Source organism: Bombina bombina, chromosome 5 (genome assembly GCF_027579735.1).
Source record: "Bombina bombina isolate aBomBom1 chromosome 5, aBomBom1.pri, whole genome shotgun sequence".
NCBI classification, from domain to species: Eukaryota; Metazoa; Chordata; class Amphibia; order Anura; family Bombinatoridae; genus Bombina; species Bombina bombina.
In genome coordinates, this window is record NC_069503.1 from 275,928,411 (window position 1) to 275,950,791 (window position 22,381).

General features: G+C 35.3%; 1 protein-coding gene across 1 annotated transcript in view; it reads right to left on the bottom strand.

The window, feature by feature from the left end:
- The window catches only part of ITGA8 (integrin subunit alpha 8), a 300,431-nt gene that overhangs the window by 15,146 nt on the left and 262,904 nt on the right, over positions 1–22,381 (bottom strand). Inside the window, exons 23-25 of the mRNA XM_053714013.1 lie at positions 19,344–19,424; positions 9,111–9,216; positions 5,366–5,524 (exon numbers count right to left, since the gene is read on the bottom strand). Of these exons, the coding sequence (XP_053569988.1) occupies positions 5,366–5,524; positions 9,111–9,216; positions 19,344–19,424 (346 nt within the window). The remainder of the gene's footprint in view (positions 1–5,365; positions 5,525–9,110; positions 9,217–19,343; positions 19,425–22,381) is intronic.

Consider the following 22,381-nt stretch of genomic DNA (forward strand, 5'->3'; position numbering starts at 1 on the left):
TATGTCCATATAATCATACCCCAAGTACATCAGCGCCATTTTTATTAACCCCTTCACTACTACATTCCTGTTTGTCAGCCACATGCTTTACCATATACCTAACACCTCGTACTACCCAATAATATAAGCTGCACTACTTCAATATTTTCAAACTAATATTGGTGACATTATGAATGTCATACACTGAAGTGCATTATTTTGGCAGCATTTTTAGAAAAATATACTGATATAGGGTGAGCAGTAAGGTTGTACGAAAAAATAGAATAATTCAATTACTTTAATGAAATAGTACTATACTATCACTATTATAACCGAGCAGCAAACACCACACTATGCATCATTTACCATTTTTAATAACTGCTTCAATGCTTAATTTTTCCTTGTTTTTTATTTTTATTTTATTATTGATGAACTGCCGTAAAATAGTATATTATCTATCAAAACAGTTTAAACTGTACATACTTTTTAATAGAAGCGTCTGTCCTGTAATTCATAATCATCTGACCTTTACCAAGAATGCAGAGCATTGTACTTGCTTAACAGACAGAAGGATTACTGATTCCTGTTACTAAACACGAGTGTCTCATCTGATACTACTAATTATTAAAAGGACACTGTAAAAATGAAATACTCAGTATGTTTAACCTCTGAGCAAAAAAACCCTAAGGTAATTCAAGGGGAAAATAGGGTAAGAAACCACCTTCAAGGTCCCTCTTAGGTAAACCTATATAGCCTTAGCAGGACAGTGCCTAATGCCAAAGTAAATTGTATATATAGGGAACAGAGAAAGAAGCATTATTCAGCACATTTATATGGAGGGTGATTGCTAGCAATCATAGCTTGGATAAGAGGGAAAACAATAAAACACAACATTTATTTAAAGTTTATTCAAATAAATGGACATAGCCATCAATATAAAATGTAATGATAAAAAGCATACAAAAATACAGAACTGCCCCCCTACACAGATAATCTTATAAGCGTTATTCAAATAAGCGTTATTCAAATAAGAGAAAAACTCTTCCATGCAAAAAAATACAGGTGTAATCAGGAGTGGGTATTAGTTGAAACAGGATACCGTGATTAACAAAGTGCTTTTTGATAAAGCAGTGGCGAAACGCGCGTCAGGCATTCACACTGCCCCTGCACTAAATCGTAACTTAGTATTGTTGGCCTTAATTGGCGATATACTAACTCTTCTAATAATCGTACTTTCATAACAGTATACCGGTATGGTAATAGTGTTGGGGTCCAGCAATAGGAGCAAAATCCTAGAGGTTGTTCTAGATTAAAGGGACCTTTGATAATCACAGTATCCTGTTTAGACGGGGACTGATACCCACTCCTGATTACACCTGTATTTACTTGTATGGAAGAGTTTTTCTCTAATTTGAATAACACTTATAAGTTATCTTTTTAGGGGGGCTGTCCTGTATTTTTGTATGCTTTTAATCATTACATTTTATGTTGATGGCTATGTCCATTTATTTTAATAAACTTTAAATAAATGTTATGTTTTATTGTCTTCCCTCTTATTCAAGCTATGATTGTTAGCAACCACCCTCCATATAAGTGTGCCGAATAATGCTTCTTTCTCTTTTCCCTATAGATACATGTTTAACCTTTGCAAAGAGTTTAAATGTAGTAAAACACAAAATGCTGCAACACCCTAATACCTCTTTAGATAAGGATGCTTATCTGGACTTAAATTGATGCCCACTGAGGGCTAGATTACAAGTGGCGCAGTATTTTTATTTCGCAATCGCAAAAACTCCACTACAGTTAAGCTTTCTGCGCAAGTCAGGTTGTGCTGGTATTACAATTTCCAAAAAAGATATTTTGCTCAAGAGGTAACCCGAATAGCGCAAAATTCTAACGACTATTTGCACGTATGTACACACATTTTTTGTGCAATATATTTTTTGAATATTTTTTTTATTAGACAGTGTTAATATGAGTTTAACTGTACCTTGTAATGTATTTTTGATGTGTTTTGTGCAACTTTTTTGTTTCGGAAGACAGTTAACCACAGCTCTGAGATTGCAGTAAGGATTGAAGTGTAAATGGCGAATGCGCTAGCGCAATCGTGATTTCGCTCAACTTGTAATATCAGCGCAAATTAAAAAAGCTTGTGAAAAGACAATGAGGCATATTTAAGAAATGTCTTGCGGACCTGATCCGACAGTGCGGATCAGGTCCGCAAGACATTGCTGAATGAGGAGAGCAAAACGCTCTATGCATTTAACATTGCACCAGCAGCTCACAAGAGCTGCTGTTGCAACGCCACCCCCTGCAGACTCCTGGCCAATGGGCCGCCAGCAGGGGGTGTCAATCAACCCGATCGTACTTGATCGGATTGAATTGTTGCGATTCCTGTCCGTCTGCCCAGAGCAGGCGGACAGGGTTATGGAGCAGCGGCCTTTGTGACCGCTGCTTCATAACTGCTGTTTCTGGCGAGTCTGAAGACTCACCAGAAACACGGGCTGTCAAGCTCCTTTCGGAGCTTGATAGATAGGCCCCAATATCGCTTGTGCCTCACTTGTAATCTAGCCCTGAGTGTTTAACCAAAGTTCTACGGCTTAGCAGAATAAAAAAAAATAAAGAAATAGAGCATTTTATTGTTTACACTAGATAGAATTTCTCTTTAATAATTTATCAGCCTCCAGATAGAGCATAACATTTTAAACAACTTTCCAGTTTACTTCTTCTATTACATTTGCTTCATTTTCTTGGTATCCTTTGTTGAAGGAGCAGCATTGCACACGGGAAGTTATCTTACATATTGATGAGCCAATGAAAAAAGGCATATATGTGCAGCCACCAATCAGCAGCTTGCTCCCAGTAGTGCATTGCTGCTCCTCAGCCTACCAGGTATGCTTTTCAACAAATGATACCAAGAGAATTAAACAAATGAGATAATATAATTTAATTGGAAAGTTGTTTAAAATTGTCTGCTCTAGCTGAATATTAAGGAAAATAAATTGTGTTCCATGTCCGTTTTAAAATGGGAAGTACAGAGGTACTATGTTTAGCAGATTATCTACTTGACAACACACCGAAAGAAGAAAATATTCTTCCTTATGGTGCTTAATTACAATAATTCTGTGTGATGTAAATGATCCCTTTAGATAGTTTTAAATGGCAATACAATTTGCATGTGTCGACAGAAACGTAACCCCTATTGTTATAATACAATAGTGAAACTAGGACATCAATAATACACATATTAGAGCTGGGGGGATGTGGGTATAGTGTGCATAGGTATACAATGTTTTATTTATTTGTATTTTATTGTATAATGCTATAATATATAATTAGGAAGAATTGTTTGTGATATTAAAGGGATACTGAACCCAATTTTTTTTATTTCGTGATTCAGATAGAGCATGCAATTTTAAGCAACTTTCTAATTTACTTCTATTATTAATTTTTCTTCGTTCTCTTGCTATCTTTAATATCCCTTTAATAGCCGCAACTTTCTAGTTTTATTTATTTATTGCCGATATAAGTTCTCACTGTTCTGAACGTGTTATACTTGTAATATTGCTCAGAGCCGTCGCTAGCACTCTCCCACCTTGAGGGAGATCTGGGGGCTCCTACCCACTCCTACCCCGGCGATCATGCCTGTATAGTGACAGGCATCGCCGGGGCTTCACGTTTTGCATGGTGACGTCACAGCGCAAAATTTTTAACAAAATGACAATGTTAAGTATAGAAAAAGGGGGCATGCTGCCTAGAAGTCTGTATCTCAGGCATCTAAGCAGCTACAGAACCCCAAGACCCACCGTTGGAAAGGTAATTGCCTAACCCCAACAGTGTAAGTCTTGGGGATTTGGGGGGAAACAAAAAGTAAAAAAAAAAAAAATTCAAAAATATATAAAAAAAAATTAAAACAGCTTAGCACCCAGGTGGGAAAGTGCTTAAAGGACCAGTCAACATAGTAGATTTGCATAATCAAGAAATGCAAGATAACAAGACAATGCAATAGCACTTAGTCTGAACTTCAAATGAGTAGTAGAATTTGTTTCTGACAATTTTAAAAGTTATGTCTTTTTCCACTATCCCTGTACCATGTGACAGCCATCAGCCAATCACAAATGCATACACGTACCATGTAACAGCCATCAGCCATTCACAAATGCATACACACTTATTCTTGCACATGCTCAGTAGGAACTGGTGACTCAAAAAGTTTAAATATAAAAAGACTGCACATTTTGTTAATGGGAGTAAATTGGAAAGTTGTTTAAAATGGCATGCTCTATCTGAATATTGAAAGTTTAATTTTGATTGAGTGTCCCTTTAACACTCAAAGGGTTAACATACTGAAGCTGCAGCTTCATTTCTAGAAGAAGAATCTATTCTCTTGGGAGGCAAAGACAAGTGCATAGATGGAAATGTCTTACTCCAATCTCCCTGGGGACAGAGAACTATGATGGTAAAGTACATGGTTGTGCTATTTTCTAATTTTTATATTAATCTGTTTGCATTGTGGAATTTTGTTTGTTTGTTTGTTTTCTTTTTTATGTATATGCACTGTAGCTAATTTTGCCTTTTTTTTAATACCTAAGCTATGTTAGGAAGAGACAGATATAACAGTATGTTGTTTTTGCAAAATTATGGTTTTGTTTTTTAATCTTCGTTTTACCCAAGGACTTCTCGTTCCAATAGTCCTGGTGGTAGCAGCATATAAAGATATAACTGTGAGTGGAATTAATAGGGACATTTTGGAAATGTCTGGGCCTAGTGGAAACCTCAAAGTGTTTTAACCCTTATACCTACCTACTGAAGTGATTTATATGCTCACCTAGAGTGTATAAATCAGACAAACTGGAGGCAGCTACAGGATTAGTTAACCCTGCATGCGACAGTGTTGTTTTACAAAAGGTTGATGAACAGTTCAGTTCTTGTTTAAATTTAGACAATAGCACATGACTTGGCTGCAGGAAAGGCCCATAATGTAGCGTTAAAACTACTATTAGAACATTTTAAAAAACGTGTGATTTCAAAAATAAGCCTAGCTGCTAAAAGCAGTACAAATATGCTCACGCACAGGTCTAGCATGTAAATATGAGTGTTGCTTCAGCACTACAGAGATACAGAGATACACTAACAACTAACAATGCTCACATATATAGTATATTTATAAAGATCTGGCTTAGACTTTGACAACCTGTATTCCAGCAACTGCAATAGTAGTATTAAACCGAGAAGACTTTTCCCATTTAGCTTGGTTTTACATAATAGAGCAATGCTTTAGTGCACTTCTGATATTCATGCAACAACCCTAATCTGGGTAAAGAACGGAGACTTTGAACAAGATGAATATTTTGAGAACATGGTTAAGAACAATTTCTGAACGTACCTTTATTTTTAAAGTGTTGAGAGCACTGCTTGGTTGACACTTTAGTGGTCCCTCTGTCTGAATGTGGAATATGTAGAGGAGAAACTCTTCCCGGCTTTGTGTGGGGAAACCCACTCTGAGATGGGTTTCACTTATAGCACTTGGCCCAATGTTGTGCAACTTTACAAAGAAAAAGGAACATTGTTCTTTATTACCAAAGTGCACTGATAAGTCAATATAATAACATTCTCAGGCTTTCAAGTTTAAAGGAAACATTTTATTGTTATTTATTTAAATGTAAAGCTTTACATTATCTTTAAAATAAGATTTGTGCTACAAAATCATTTATAAGCATCACACAAAAAATATCAGTCTAGGGATAATCAAACACTGCACAAGGACATTGTAAGAAATAAATTTGTAATGTAGATGCTTGACATGGAACTCAAATGTTTTCTTTCATGATTCAGATAGAGAATGCACTTTCTAATTTACTTCTATTAAATTTTCTTAAAGGGACAGTCAAGTCCAAAAAAAACTTTCATGATTTAAATAGGGAATGTAATTTTTAATAACTTTCCAATTTACTTTTATCACCAATTTTGCTTTGTTCTCTTGGTATTCTTAGTTGAAAGCTAAAACTAGGAGGTACATATGCTAATTTCTTAGACCTTGAAGACTGCCTCTAATCTGAATGCATTTTGACCACTAGAGGGCATTAGTTCATATGTTTCATATAGATAACATTGAGCTCTTGCACGTAAAGTTACCCTGGAGTGAGCACTGATTGGCTAAAATGCAAGTCTGTCAAAACAACTGAAACAAGGGGGCAGTTTGCAGAGGCTTAGATACAAGGTAATCACAGAGGTAAAAAGCATATTTCTATAACAGTGTTGGTTATGCAAAACTGGGGAATGGGTAATAAAGGGATTATCTTTCTTTTTAAACAACAAAAATTCTGGTGTTGACTGTCCCTTTAATTATCTTGGTATCTTCTGTTGAGAATCAGGGATGTAAGCTGAGGTGTGTGCATGTGTCTAGAGTACTAAATGACAGCAGTTTTGTAAGAATGTTATCCATTGGCAAGAGCCCTAGATGTGAGCACTATTTCTTGCCATGTAGTGCTCCGGACACCTACCTAGGTAATAGGTGTCTCTTCAACAGCAAATACCAAAAGAACAAAACAAATTTGATAATAGAAGTAAAATAGAATCTTTTTAAAAACTGTATTCTCTGTCTGAATCACAAAACATTTTGGAACTCATATCCCTTTAATGCAACGTATAAATGGTCTGTAGATACATGGGGGCCGATTCATCAGGCTCCGAATGGAGCTTGATGCAGCTGTTTCTGCGCGAGCCTTCGGGCTCGCCAGAAACATTAGTTAAGAAGCAGTGGTTTTAAGACCGCTGCTCCTTAACTCGTCTGCCGCCTCTGAGGGGACGGACAGCAATCCGCCCAATTGCATACGATTGGATTGATTGACACCCCCTGCTAGCGGACAATTGGCCGCGAATCGGCATTTATCGATGTCTGGTGGACATGATCACTACAGCGGATCATGTCCGCCAGACACATGATAAATCGGCCCCATGGTGGCTACTGCACTGTATACCAGTGTATGTCTGACCTTAATATATTATTATGTTTATTAATTAAGCTCAAACAGCAAGACTTTGTGACAGTTTCCTTGGGCACTCTATTATAAATGTACTAATAAAAGTTATTTTTTACCTATAAATTCATGCCTACAACGTTTTGCAGTATTTTTTTACGGCATCTAAAAGAATGTATTTTAAAGGGACATTAAACCCAAACTTTTTCTTTCATGATTCAGATAGAACATACATTTTTAAACAACTTTCCAGTTTACTTCTATTATCAATTTTGCTTAATTCTGTTGCAATCTTTTTTTGAAGAAGCAGCAATACACTACTTGAACTAGCTGAACACAAGAGGCATATATGTGCAGCCACTAACCAGTAGCTAGCTCCCAGCTTCTGAGCCTATCTAGATATGCTTTTCAACAAAGGATACCAAGAGTACAAAGCAAATTAAACAAAAGAATTACATTGGAAAGTTGTTTAAATGTATGTGCTCTATCTGAATAATGAAAGAAAAACTTTGGGTTTTATGTCCCTTTAAGTTAATACTTTTGGAAACGTATCCCTAACCACCAACAGAGCAGTGAAGAGTTTTCTTAATCAGCTAATAAAACTGATCAACCAATTGATACTTACTTAAAGGGATAGTAAACACCAGAATTTTTGTTGGTTAAAACGATAGATAATCCCTTTATTACCCATTCCCCAGTTTTGCATAACCAGCACAGTTATATAAATACACTTTTTACCTCTGTGATTACCTTGTATCTAAGCCTCTGTAAACTACCCCCTTATTTCAGTTCTTTTGACAGACTTGCATTTTTAGCCAATCAGTGCTGACTCCTAGGAACTTCACGTGCCTGAGCTCAATGTTTTCTATATGAAACACATGAACTAACGCCCTCTAATGGTGAAAAACTGTCAAAATGCTTTCAGATTAGAGACGGCCATCAAGGTCTAAGAAATTAGAATATGAACCTCCTAGGTTTAGCTTTCAACTAAGAATAACAAGAGAACAAAACAATATTGGTAATAAAAGTAAATTGGAAAGTTGTTTAAAATTGCATGCCCTATTTAAATCATGAAAGTTTTTTTTTTTTACTTGACTGTCCCTTTAAATATGCATTTCCTGTTACTTTCAGAATCTGTTCAGGTAACTTAAAAATATGTCTTCCATGAAAACGTTTATTTACTGGCCTTTAACATACTGCAGATATAGTCTGAGTTTAATATTCCTTTACGGGACAAGATTACTATATATGTTCATTAAGGACATATTTTGTCAGCATTATAATATTTCTATTGGTGAATTTATGTTAAGGAGTGAATGTACTGTCACAGAACGGTGTATATCCTCTGGTGTAGAAAAAAACTATAGCATGGAAATAAATTAATAAGATTTGAGCCTCACTAGACTATCTCCCCTTCAAAATGGGGAGCAAGAAAGATTTACAATTGTGGATTCACTGAGTTTCCCTTTAGTGTATACAAATATACAATTAAAGAAATATTCATCTTGATGCATTTTTGTATCTAACGATACATTTTAAAAAACTAGTTAAAACTGATGTTATTTAAATTCCATACATTTTCTTTGTCCTGTAATAAAGGGACATGAAGTTAAAATTAAACTTTCATGGTTCAGATAAAACATGCAATTTTAAATTAAATTTCAATGTACTTCATTCTCTTGGTATCATTTGTTGAAAAATATACCTAGGTAGGCTGAGGAGTAGCAATGCAGTAATGGGAGCTAATTGGTGATTGGTGGCTATACACATATGGCTCTTGACATTGGCTCACCCGATGTATTCAGCGAGGTGTTATTAGTGCCTTAGTGGAGCTGATTTTATCTACAACTAACCTAGTTCCGGATCTTGAAATTACAAGGTGTTTGGGCTAACAAAGGTGGTGAAAAAGTTGAAAGACACAGCACACATAACATAGCATGACCTGCCCTTGATAGCTCATCGGGGGGTGCTACATGTGTGTTTGGAGGTGCATAGCACTCCTTTAGAACTGCCACTGGTCTTCGGCTTTTGCAGGTGTTATACAAATAGTTATATGCAATCAACAGGACAATAATAATATGCTCTCAGACAATACAGTATTTGTTTGTACATTTATATGTCTTTACTGCAACACAGCAAGTGGGACTATACCTCATATACATGTTGAACTAAAGGTCCAACTTCCTTTTCCTCAGTAGGTTTTTCCTTGGGTTCCCAATCTGCAATTGGTAGAACAATTTGAGGAGGAAGAGATACTCTGAAACACAAAACCAGATAAACCTCCTAATGAGTAAGGAGAAAAATAACTGGAGAAAATAAAATAGTCCAAAAGCAAACTAGGTACAGAAACTTATAATAAAGCACTTCTATAGGAAGTGATCCCGTTTGTTTAAAAAAGAAAGGCTGAATTGATACCTCTTTATTTAAACTTTGAACGGCTTCCGACTGAGGCTTAGTTTCCATTGAGGTGGTAAAGTTTGAAAAATGGTGGTAAGATATAAAATCTTCATAGACTTTAATGGAGATAAATGTTTTTACCACAAGTTTCCATAATTTACCACCTCAATGGAAACGAAGCCTGAGTCAGTGAGAACTGGTGGAAAACTGTCTTTAAACATGTATCTACACATGTTTGAAATATGTAAACTATTAGATAATAAAATAAAACATTTATTAACCCATTTATATGTATCAAAATAAATATTATAATATTCGAAATTGGGTTTAGTTTTTCCTGTATAAAATGTAAACATTTTTAAACACCAGTTAAACTCGTGTCCTCTCACTAATGACCAACTGTGCAGCCAAAAAATAAAATGATTAGAAAAAATCTACCAATTCTAGAGAAATTTATCATCATCAACTTAGTTAAAGGGACAGTCAACACTTACTTTAACATGTTTTTATATTGAAAATAACAAAACGGAGGTCCGCCTACACTATACCCCTCCTGCCTTGCCGCCTTGCTTCTGTCCTAATCAGCGGCGCTAACTACTCTAATACCCAGTAAATATGGATGCCGGACTCCCCCCACCATTACGTAGCTGCCTTCTTCTTCAACTGATAAGCAAATCAGAATCCAGGCATCGGACAGAAATTGCAAGCGCGTGCAATTTCAGTCCGAGGACTGGATTCTGATTTGCTTATCAGTTGAAGAAGAAGGCAGCTACGTAATGGTGGGGGGAGTCCGGCATCCATATTTACCGGGTATTAGAGTAGTTAGCGCCGCTGATTAGGACAGAAGCAAGGCGGCAAGGCAGGAGGGGTATAGTGTAGGCGGACCTCCGTTTTGTTATTTTCAATATAAAAACATGTTAAAGTAAGTGTTGACTGTCCCTTTAAATGTTAAAAGATGACTTCTTAAAAAATTAAACTGTCCTTAAGATACTTGGTAGGCAGCCAAATTTGAGTTTGACCTTGTAAAAAAATTTGTCTAAACATAATCTGATTGGCTGGATTTTCTTTCTTGTTTTTAATTACCGGAGGGAACAGGCCAAAAAGGGGAATTAACCCATAACTCCATTAAACATTCTACTGAAATTTAACACTCTAAACTCCCCCCAAAAATAAAGACAGACACTTTGCTGGGAAATAATTGGACCATCACTGGTCCCCTTTTATTAACAAATATATATATAAATATATAACCAACACAGACTATAACTTAGATGGCGGCAAATGAGAAGATAACACTACCCCGGACTGAAGAGGTCATTGGCTCAATCCAGACAACTGCAGAGGAACTCTGCTCAGATGGAGATGTTACTAGGGGGTGTTTTCGAGTTCTTCTGGCCTACCTACCACAGAGGGAGGGGCACCCCCAGTTATAACTGAAGTAATCAGCCCTTCCTCATCAGCCTGGTCATCTCTCCCCCCCCCCGTTCACCATCTCTGTGCACTCCTGGCCACAACCTCCTGCAGTTAGAGTGCTAAAGGACCTACCAACCAGAAGGCTCCTTGACCACCAGGCCGCTCAAGCCGGCTAGTCATTGAAGGGAGGTCAAAATTACTGTTATGGGCTTACATAGACTAGAACATCTATCCCTATCTACTTCATAGCCCCCTATCTACTGACATTACTCATTGCCGCCATCAGACAGGGAGAGAGGGGGGCAACCTGATAGCTTCTTGTCCTGGAGCAAAAAAGGAACAGGAACTGCAGACATCTGGATAAAAAGGTAAGTCACTCCCTTTACCTGCAACATTGTTGAAGACTCACAGCAGCTCCCATTACTCTATCCCTCTCTCTGCCAGCCTTAATCCTTATGATGCTGCAAGCCTTGTCTGGCTCTACACTTTGTGTCTACTTTAAACAGTGTAAATGTGCATAAAAATAGTTTTTAACTGACTTTGTATTGAATTTTTAAAAATCTTAAAAGTAATCGCAGGGGAAAATAGTTAAAAATGTATATGTATACATTTCCCTTTAAAACTATAGTTAGTAAAGTTGTATTTAAATTACGCTGTTTTAAAAGTGAAAGGGTTCTATTTGCATATTTATCAATTGATAAATGGAAATTGTCCTAATTAATTTCTGGCAGCTGCATCTGATAAACATTTATATACCGGTACCTTAATTCCAATTACCTCATGACAGTGATAGAAAAAATACCAAAATGTAGTACCAGATCGCGAAATTAATTGACAAAATTAGATCAATTGGTTTATTTATTTATTTTTTTCAAAATTTCACCTTGTAATTTTGCTTTTATTCTTTATATCTTTAAACAGAATGCAATCTATCTAGCAATGTGTTTTTGTTTTCCTTTGTAATCGTAGAAAGGTAATTAACAAATATATTTTAAAAATAATCAGACCATGAATATAAAGCTTTAGTATTAATTATAAAATCTGAGTAATAATATTGCACCCTCTCATTACTAACTATACTGACTCTTTATGTGAGCTACAGAAATATCTCCCTAAGTTTACACAACTGTAACTGGTTAGCTTTAATAACTTATTTCCTTTTAAAGTCTACCATGCAAATCACTGTTCTGGAACTATATTTCAGTGTAAATAGGAAGTACATTTGAATTGAAATGCAATGTATAAATGATCATTATTACCATTATGATTTGATGGTAATTATTTCCTTTGAAATTATACAAAAAATGTTTAAGGCCTGCTAAGTCTCACTAGCTTCTCTGCAATGTACTCCATTCAAACTAGTGTTTTTTTTTATTAGCTCACAAAAAGGAAGACGGCAAAGCCTCATTGGAAAGAATTCCAGCATTTTATAAGAGGTGGAAAGGTAAAATCCTAAATAAAACGACTAAAAAGATGTAAAATGTAGTCAAGTGACGATTTAGTTCTCTGTTTTTTAATTTAATTCACTAACGGTCTCCACTTTTATATCCCCTTTGGGAATAAAGAACCTGTTTCATTTTACAGTATATAATGTCAGCACATAATGTCTGGATCTGCTACACGTTTACGGGGTCACAAAAGTCCAAGATTCTGGCTGTGTACTAATAAAAGAAAAACAGCAAGCACAGCACATTTCTACAGCCTGCATATGCTATCAAACAGGATGTAGACTGCAGTTCTCCTAGATTAAAACAGGCATTACTTTTTATTTATTTATTTATTTATTTAGGTTTTATACAATTAGGTTACAAATGGGAGAACTTATGGTAATATGACATAATTTATTAAAATGATATAGTAATATAATACAGTGTTATAACTTAAATATAATGAGACGCAAAATTATAAATAAAAAGAATATAACACTGTGCACTGTGTATTGTTGATAAATTGATGAATGTCCGTAAAATCTTCAATGTGACCTCAAAGAGAACAGAAAGAAACTTCCATAGTATAAAACTGCTTGAAATATCATACAAGTGCCCAACTTGGTCTGGTAATCAAACAAATCAGAGCTTTGAAAGCTCCAAGATAAAAGCACAGTACAAAATGGATCCTTGAAAAAGCTGAGCGGTGAAATGTGCGTCAGAGGTGGAGCCACAGCATCCTGATGTCACAAGGATGGGTTTCCAGAATGCTCACAAGGAGAGGTTTTCCTTAACTCTAGCATTGGAGGTAGCTGCAGTTATACACAGGTGCTATTTAAAGTATATACGTAATAGCTGGAGTTGTATACAAGTGTTACCTAGAGCGTGGAAGTGTATAAGGACAGTGTACTGTAAAATGGACTGCCTTTTAAGGACATGTTATTTGTTTTATACACATTTTTACTCTTTAATAGTGTATTAATACATTTGGAACCCCCTGTGAGCTACCGTGTAGGATCCATTTTGCACTGGGCTTTTATCTTAGAGCTATCAAAGATCTGATTTGTGTGAGTATCAGACCAACTGGGACACTTTCATGATATTTTAAGCAGTTTTACACTATGGAAGTTTCTGTCCTCTTTGAGGTAAAATTGAAGATTTTACAGACAATAATCGATTTACAATACAGAGTGCACATTTTTTATTTTAATATTATATTTAGCCAGTAGAAATAAGGTTGCCAACTTTGTTTATTAAGAAAATTAGACTAAGGCATTGACAAATTTCCTGTAGGAAATCAACTAATTATACAGTAGTTACTGAAAACCACACTTTATTTTACAATTTTTTCAAATAAATCCTCTTCATTCACAAAGTCTAGCTTAATACATTCAACACCATTCATCCATGAATTCTATTTCTCATTTATGGCACAGTGTGAGTAAAGACATTAAACTGTCAGATGCACCAAAATTATTAACTAAATAAGAGTACAAGAGAACAATATTAAATGTTTGAAATAAAGATTTTTGCATGTAAAAAATAAGGGAGGAAAATGTTCTAAGAGCAGATAAATATAGAAGTCTGGAAGACTAAAACATTTGGACAAATAAAGAGAGATCCCTGGAGATATAGGTCAGGGGAACCCTAAGTAGAAATCTCACAGGAAATAGAGATAGAGGATGCAATCTAAATACACTTTATAACAAAGCAAATATGTGCATAGGGGAGGGAACAGTTAGCAGCATATTTCTTCTTCTAACACTTTTATATTTGTCTTATCATAAGCAACTTTTTATATTCCTATTATAAATTATTTTATAACAGTCTAGATATATTCAATTTCTAAAGCCTGAAAACAGTGCAAGAAGACTGCAACAAAAACATATTGATCTCACTATGTTCTGATGGTACAGGTCACAAAACATAGGCAATGATTTTATTATTGCACTAATGGTTGTTTCTAATGTGTATAACACCCCCCCCCCCCCAAAAGGGGATAAACACACTATGGGGTCTCCAGGCTCGCCGGAAACAGCAGTTATGAAGCAGCGGGCTAAAGACCACTGCTCCATAACTTGTCCTCTGCCTCTGAGGCTGCAGTCTTCAATCCGCCCAATCCTATATGATCGGGCTGATTGACATCCCCTAGCGGCGAATCTGGCGAATCTGCAGGGGGTGGCATTGCACAAGCAGTTCTGGTGAACTGTTTGTGTAATGATAAATGTCGACAACGTATGCTGTCGGCATTCAGCGATGTCTGTCGGACATGATATGCTACAGCGCATCATTTTGGACAGACATTGGTAAATCTACCCCTATAAGTCTGCCCATGTGCTGCAGCTCATTACATGCTCAATGCATTGAACCTCCCACAATTACCTGAAAGTATTTGGGATGAGGAGGCAGGCAGTTTAGTCAGGGAGATCTTGGGCAGAAACATGGTAAACAGGGTGCTCAAAATGTGGACTCTCCTGAGCCTATCTACATATGCTCTTCAAGAAAAGATAAAAAGAATAAGTAAAATTGCTTTTTAAAAAAAATAAAATTAAGGGCCAGATTACAAGTGGAGTGCTAAATATCGCTTGCGATAATACCAGTGCATGCTAATGTGTGCTCATATTACAAGTTGAAAGGACATGAAACCCAAAAACTTTCTTTCATGATTCAGATAGAGAACACAATTTTAAACACCTTTCTAATGTACTTCTATTATCTAATTTGTTTCATTCTCTTGGCATCAATTGTTAAAGGAGCAGCAATGCACTACTGGTTTTTAACTGAACGCATGGGTGAGCCAATAACAATGGTTATATATCTGCAGCCACTATTGGAAATTTCAATCTCTCTAATGAATAAAGAGAAAAAAAGGCTTGGAGTGTGTATAAAAGCCAATTAATAAAGGTGCAGTATACTCACTCCATAGGTTTGCAAACTCTTCAACTGTTTTAACTTGTTTTTACTTTTGCTCTTGAAAAAGACGTTTATAAACGTTGAAACGCGTTGAGCTAATAAATATTCTTTTACCTAAGCTGGAAGATTGTGATCTTTTTTGCTGTGATGGCCGGAATCTCCTTTCTATGGAGTAAGTTATTACTTATTTTTATTACATATTTGATATATCTCTCATTGGAGTTTCCACCTTACTCCCAGTGCCTGGATATCCTCTGGACTATCACCATCAGATATCCGAACAGCACACTCCAGACCAGCAGATATCATGCAACCTATGGAATGAGTATACTGCACCTTTATTAATTGGCTTTTATACACACTCCAAGCCTTTTTCTCTCTTTATTCATTAGAGAGATTGAAATTTCCAATAGACCTGCGCCATCTACTATACAACTACTTCATTTCTATCACAGTCCTTGGGGAGAGGCTGTAAGAAGGCAGTGGTCCAATTTAAAGGAGAGTATCAGTTCTTAGTTCATTTGTAACAGAATATGGTATTTACCATCTTGCATTATCTGTACATTTTTTTGTTATAATATCTGCAGCCACCAATCAGCAGCTAGAACATAGGTTCTTTGCTGCTCCTGAGCTTACCTAGATAAAGCTTTCAGCAAAGGATAACAAGAGAAGGAAGCAAATTAAATAATAGAAGTAAATTGGAAAGTTGTTTAAAATTGTATTTTCTATCTCAATCATAAAAGAAAAAATTTGGGTTTCATGTCCCTTTAAGCGCAATGTGAACTCAACCTCACGTTTGCATTGCTAGGAAGCATTGCTCTCATGAGAGCACCTTTCCATAGGCTCCAATGGGAGCCTCGTTCTGATGCCGTCAGAGCCGCCATCAGAACCTAAGCGCAGCCAAGGGGGTAAGTAGTGTAGCGATGGCAGCAAATATAAATATATATGTATATAAGTAAATATATATATATATATATATATATATATATACACACACACTGGGAACAGACAGTTCCTATAGACCGCAATGTAAAGGTACTTTTCAGAGCAGTTTTTTTTCTAACACCCCACTCCCCCAAATTTACCCCCAAAATACTTCCTAGTGCAGTTGTTTTATTCAAAACAACAACAGGAACTCAGCGCTCCTCAGGAAGGGATAATTAATGTTATTGAATTAATCAATACAGATATGGAAAAGTGGTGTAGCGGGTAGTAGAGTAGGGAGGTGTATCAATTATTGGAACACAAAAATCGTTACTCCCTTAGACAAATTTATCTCAAATGCAATAAAAACTGTATGCAAACTAATTTACACGCAATTTAAATACACAATACACAAATACGAAAAATGGGATACCAATGAGATAAAATTAAATTCTGAACAACAAAATAAGTCTAATATCAGATTTATAACCACCTACAATGAAAACCATAGAGATATTCAAAGAATAATAAACAAACATTGGGAAAAAGATCCAATTTTAGGAACACATATAGACACCAAGCCCATATTGTCTATAAAAGAAATAATAATTTAAAAAATATCTTGCCCCCCCCAAGTAAACTAAGGGAAAATTCTCAGAAAAATCATAATCAAATATGTGGTTAAGAGCTAAGAAAGGGCTAATTAAATGCAAGAAAAATTATTGCAGCATGTGCCCATATGTGAATAGCGAGGAAATATTCTATAACTAAATCAAAATCGTATAAATGTAAGAATACCTGTACCTGTGACAGTACCTACATTATATATCAACTCACGTATAAATGTAAGAATACCTGTACCTGTTCCAGTACCTACATTGTATATCAACTCATGTCTAAATGTGGGAACATTTATATTGGAAGAACCAAATGGAAATTAAAATATAGGGTTTCAGAGCACATTAGAAATATAGAAAACTCATTTGACAATCATAGTGTATCAGAGCACTTTAGGGTACAGCATAATAGTAATCCAGCTGGCTTTACAGTTAAGATAATAGAATGGATCCCACCAAACAAGTTAGATCATAACAGACTACTGAAACTTAGAAGAAGGGAAACTTTCTGGATATATACCCTTAAAAGTTTACATCCAGAGGGTTTGAATATAGATCTGGATATACAGGCATTTTTAGTTTGAATCTATTAGGAAGGAAAATGGATGAGTTTATCATAAATCTAGGTGTTTATATATGTTATCACATTAATTTTCACCGTATTTGTGGAAATAATGCATTTTTCAAACCTTTATAGATATGCTGTGATATCCAAAGTAAGGATTTCATTTAATACCAAATTCTATAAATAAATAACCATGAAAAATATTGTTCTAATTACCATTAGCATTAAAGTATAAAATTGCTGGCCTTTTCCTTTAAATCCAATATTCAAAAATTATTGAAATTCAAATATACACATAAAATATTAGTATACCTTTAAATGAAAGGAGGAACTAAATGAATAAAATGTATCAAAAAAATGTATTACACAAGAATGAAATTGACACAATTTATGATTATGTCTTTTTTAATGTACTATTTATAAAATATAGGAAGTTCACTTATTACTTGTTTAATAGATTGTAAACAGTGCATAACAGACTGTGAATAGCGGTTGTTCAAAGTGTCTTTTAATATGTCTTTTATACATTGTATTTTTAGTATATTTTCTAAACATTTTGTGGATTACAAACCTTTGTATATATATATATGTCCATATTTTACCCTGCTGCCGGTCAAATATATGCGCTTAAAATAAGAGGCATAAGATATTTTATAACCGGATATTAGGGTATTTAAGGAGGATCTGCTACTCCAATCAGAAACATTCTCTTGAAAAAGTTTCCACGTTGCGGAACGAAATTGCTGTCGAGACGCAGTAATCACCTAAAGTTGAATCCAACAGGTGACTTGTAGTAGAGACAAACTGGAGTGCGTGCAACGAAAACACAGCTGAACTAACAAGCCTGTGAGAGATAACAGCTAACCAGCACCACGCTGCTTGGGGAGCCACTCTCACAGAGACAATAAACTACAAACCTGCAGCTGATCTGGATATAAGAACCGGCTAAGAGGCTGAGAGGAAAACTTGAAAATAACAGTAAGACTCCACGGTGTTGAACTACTAACAAGACACACTGCTTATGTGCTTATTTTGTTTTTAAATCTGGTACGCAGAATACCTATTGGTTTTAAACAGTTGTCATTTTTTAATTGTGTTATTAAAAACCTTTCACTTAAAACTTCTCACTTGAGTCCAGTTGCGCTCTTCCCTCTATGTTTTTCAGCAGTTATTTTATTTTTAAAAAAATTGGTACAATTTTTATTGTTTAATAAAATATACTACACTATTTTTTATAAAATTAACCAGAGATCTGATGTCTGGTTAATTTTATAAGTTCTAATTGCTACAGTGAGCGTGCAGTACCTATAACCAGACACTTGTAATGGCTGGTTATTTATCGTGCAACCGCAAACGGGCAAATTTGCCCATTTGAGGGAACGCAATAAACTAGCGCTCCAGTTGTAGTCTAGCCCTATATGCTCTATATCATGAAAGTTTTATTTTGACTTTCATATCCCTTAAAGGGATACTAAACCCAATTTTTTTTCTTTCGTGGTTCAGATAGAGCATGCGATTTTAAGCACCTTTCTAATTTACTCCTATTATCAATTTTTCTTTGTTCTCATGCTATCTTGATTTGAAAAAGCAGTACTGTAAGCTTTAGAGCCGGACCATTTTTTGTTCAGAACCTGGGTAGCACTTGCTGATTTGTGGCTAAATGTAGCAAACCAATCAGCAAGCTCTACCAAGGTGCTGAACTAAAAATGGGCCGGCTCCTAACCTTTTTATTACTGCTTTTTCAAATCAAGGTAACATGAGAACAAATAAAAATTGGTAATAGGAGTAAATTAGAAAGTTGCTTAAAATTGCATGCTCTATCTGAATCATGAAAGAAAAAATGTGGGGTTAGTATCCCTTTAAGTATTCAATAGTTACAAATCGCTAAAAGGCATGCACATTTTTTATTTTTTGCAGCAAATATATTAGTGCCCCTATGATGTGTGGAATTAAATGAACATGTGCTTTCGCTGTATTTCATAGTACAAGATACTTAATTTGCATGCGAAGTGAGACAAAAAAATAATTCTAAATGAAAAAATCACAAATGAATGAACTAAAATACAATATGTGTATACATTTCAACAGTTTCAGAGTAAAAATATGTATTTATTAGTGGCATACATACCCTCTGATCTCTACTTTGGCTACAGCAGTTATGTTGATTTGAAGGCTAACAAAGTTGCTGTTGGGGTTGTCCTTGTTTGAACTAGAAAAAAAAGTGACAAATTAATAATTTAATACTAAAATAACAAATTTGACAACTATATAATTGGGGTAGCAGGTAGAATGACAGAAGTTGCAAGTTTTTTTTTTTTTTATCTCTCTAAACAATTTAGGAGAATAGGATAGAAGACACAGACTGATAGTCTGATAAAGAGATCATCCTGAATACACAGATATTGTGTTTGAAATGGTGTAATATTAGATAAGTAATTCAAGCAAGTTGCAAATATCATCTTAAACATGGCAGGTCAAATTTGCCCCAAATTATAATCCCAAACTAAACCAAAACCAACATTTAACCAAGAAAGGTTTGTAATTCTCAATACCACACAACTTTGTGACATTTTAGTTTGACACTTGGTGCAGCTGCCTGCTGTGCAAACTTTAACCGGGGGCTTTCAAATCCTTAAAGGGACATTATACACTAGATTTTTCTTTGCATAAATGTTTTGTAGATGATCCATTTATACAGCCTGTACATGTTTTTTTTTTTTTAAAAAAAAAAATTGATAGTTTTGCTTATTTTTAAATAACATTTTCAGACTCCTAACCAAGCCCCAAAGTTTTAGGAGAATACCGACGTATACCTACTCCAGCTTGCTTCTGTTTGTGTAAAGGGTCGTTTCCTATGCAAAGGAAGGGGGAAGGGGGAGTGTCTGCTATTTCCCACTTGCAGTGAGTGTTCCAGTAACCTTTTAAACAGAGCTAAACTGGAAGCTTCTAAGTAAGTTTTTAAACAGCGTTAAACTGGATTTTTATATCAGTATCTGTGCATATTATTCTTTATAGTAGTGTCTATTACATGCAGTTATATGAAAATTGGTGTATACTGTCCCTATAAGCACACAAAAAAATGTGTCATCCATATTAAATAGCAGCATCTAAACATGTTGACGTGTTTGTTTGTTTTATTTATTTATTTTCTTGTTTTTTTGCATAAAATAATTGTAGAAGAAAATAAGAAAAATGTCAAATTGAAACTTATAGAGCAGTATTAGTTATGCACTTTCTACTTATCCTCATTGACGGATAGGAACTGCCTACTAATTTTTGTTGGCTGGTAGGTGCTTTCTACTAAAGATCATTGGCTGATAGGTACCTCCTGTTAATACTCGATAGGTAGGGAGTACCTGTAAGCCAATGAGTAAGTACAAAAATGATTGTAGTCTAAGAATTTAAATCAAAACATTTTACCATAAGATTTTTATTTAAGAACCAGTTTATTCTATGAAACCTTATGATTATTGCAAGGGACCTATTGCAGCAATTAACTATAGGGGATAATCAACTGATTTATCTACAAAAATCTTAAGACATTTATGGTGGATTTTGTAAAAAATCCATTAGATAATCTTTTCTACAGGATCGACTTATAGGAGTCCATGCTGTTCATGTAAGATAACAAGAAATTTCCTTTACATAAAAAAAAATGTTAAAAAGACAAAGTATTTAAGGGTGAAAAACAGTTTAATGTTTCATTTACGTCTCTCTCAATAGAACAATTCATGGTAACCAGACTATTATGATCATGAGATTTATAGTCAGTTCTCTACCTCAGTTATGTAATAAGAAACCATACTCAATGCAATAACATTATATACATTTCCTTTATAAAACAGTATGACTTCTGTTCTAGCAAGGAAAGCATTAAATAGCTATGACCTTTAGGAACCAACTAAATATGAATTTGGGAGTACAACTTTCTGTTTGTCAGAACTGGTAATCTGAGCATATATGTATTTTTAGCTGAATCAGAGGCAAGGTAAACACGTAGGCCTCTAGTTATGAAGCCGCCTACTTACCTGCATTCGCCGACCCAATATGCTCGCCTAAGCTCGCCTCATATCGCCACCGCGGACCTGAATACGCTCGCCAAAGTTATCAATAAATCTGTCAAAAAGCCACGCACCAAGTACGGGGTGATGAGCAGCGGACTGTGATAGTTATTACTCATCAATCTCGCTGCTCTTCGGCTTTTTTACAGTTTTATTGATACCCCTGTCACTAAGCACTCACACTATACTATACTGTTCTACCCCCTATACCGGCACCCCCGGAGCCCCCCGCAACTAAATAAAGTTATTAACCCCTAAACCGCCGTTCCTAGACCCCGCCACAACTCTAATAAATATATTAACCCCTAAACCGCCGCTCCCGGACCCCGCCGCCACCTACATTATACATATTAACCCCTAATCTGATGCCCCCTATACCACCGCCACTTACATAAACTTATTAACCCCTATCCTGCCGATCCCGGACCCAGCTGCAACTAAATAAATTGTTTAACCCCCAAACCGCCGCTCCCGGACCCCGCCGCAACTATAAAATATGTTACCCCCTAAACTGCCGCTCCCAGACCCCGCCTCCACCTACATAATACCTATTAACCCCTATCCTGCCCCCCCTACACCGCCGCAACTATAATAAAATTATTAACCCCTAAACCTAAGTCTAACACTAACCCTAACACCCCCCTAACTTAAATATTAATTAAATAAATCTAAATAACATTACTCTTATTAACTAAATTAATCCTATTTAAAACTAAATACTTACCTATAAAATAAACCCTAATATAGCTACAATATAACTAATAGTTACATTGTAGCTATTTTAGGATTTATATTTATTTTACAGGCAACTTTGTATTTATTTTAACTAGGTACAATAGCTATTAAATAGTTATTAACTATTTAATAGCTACCTAGTTAAAATAAAGACAAATTTACCTGTAAAATAAAAACTAACCTAAGTTACAATTACACCTAACACTACACTATAATTAAATTATTCCTATTTAAAACTAAATACTTACCTGTAAAATAAACCCTAAGATAGCTACAATGTAATTAATAATTACATTGTAGTTATTTTAGGATATATTTTTATTTTACAGGTAACTTTGTATTTATTTTAACTAGGTACAATAGTTATTAA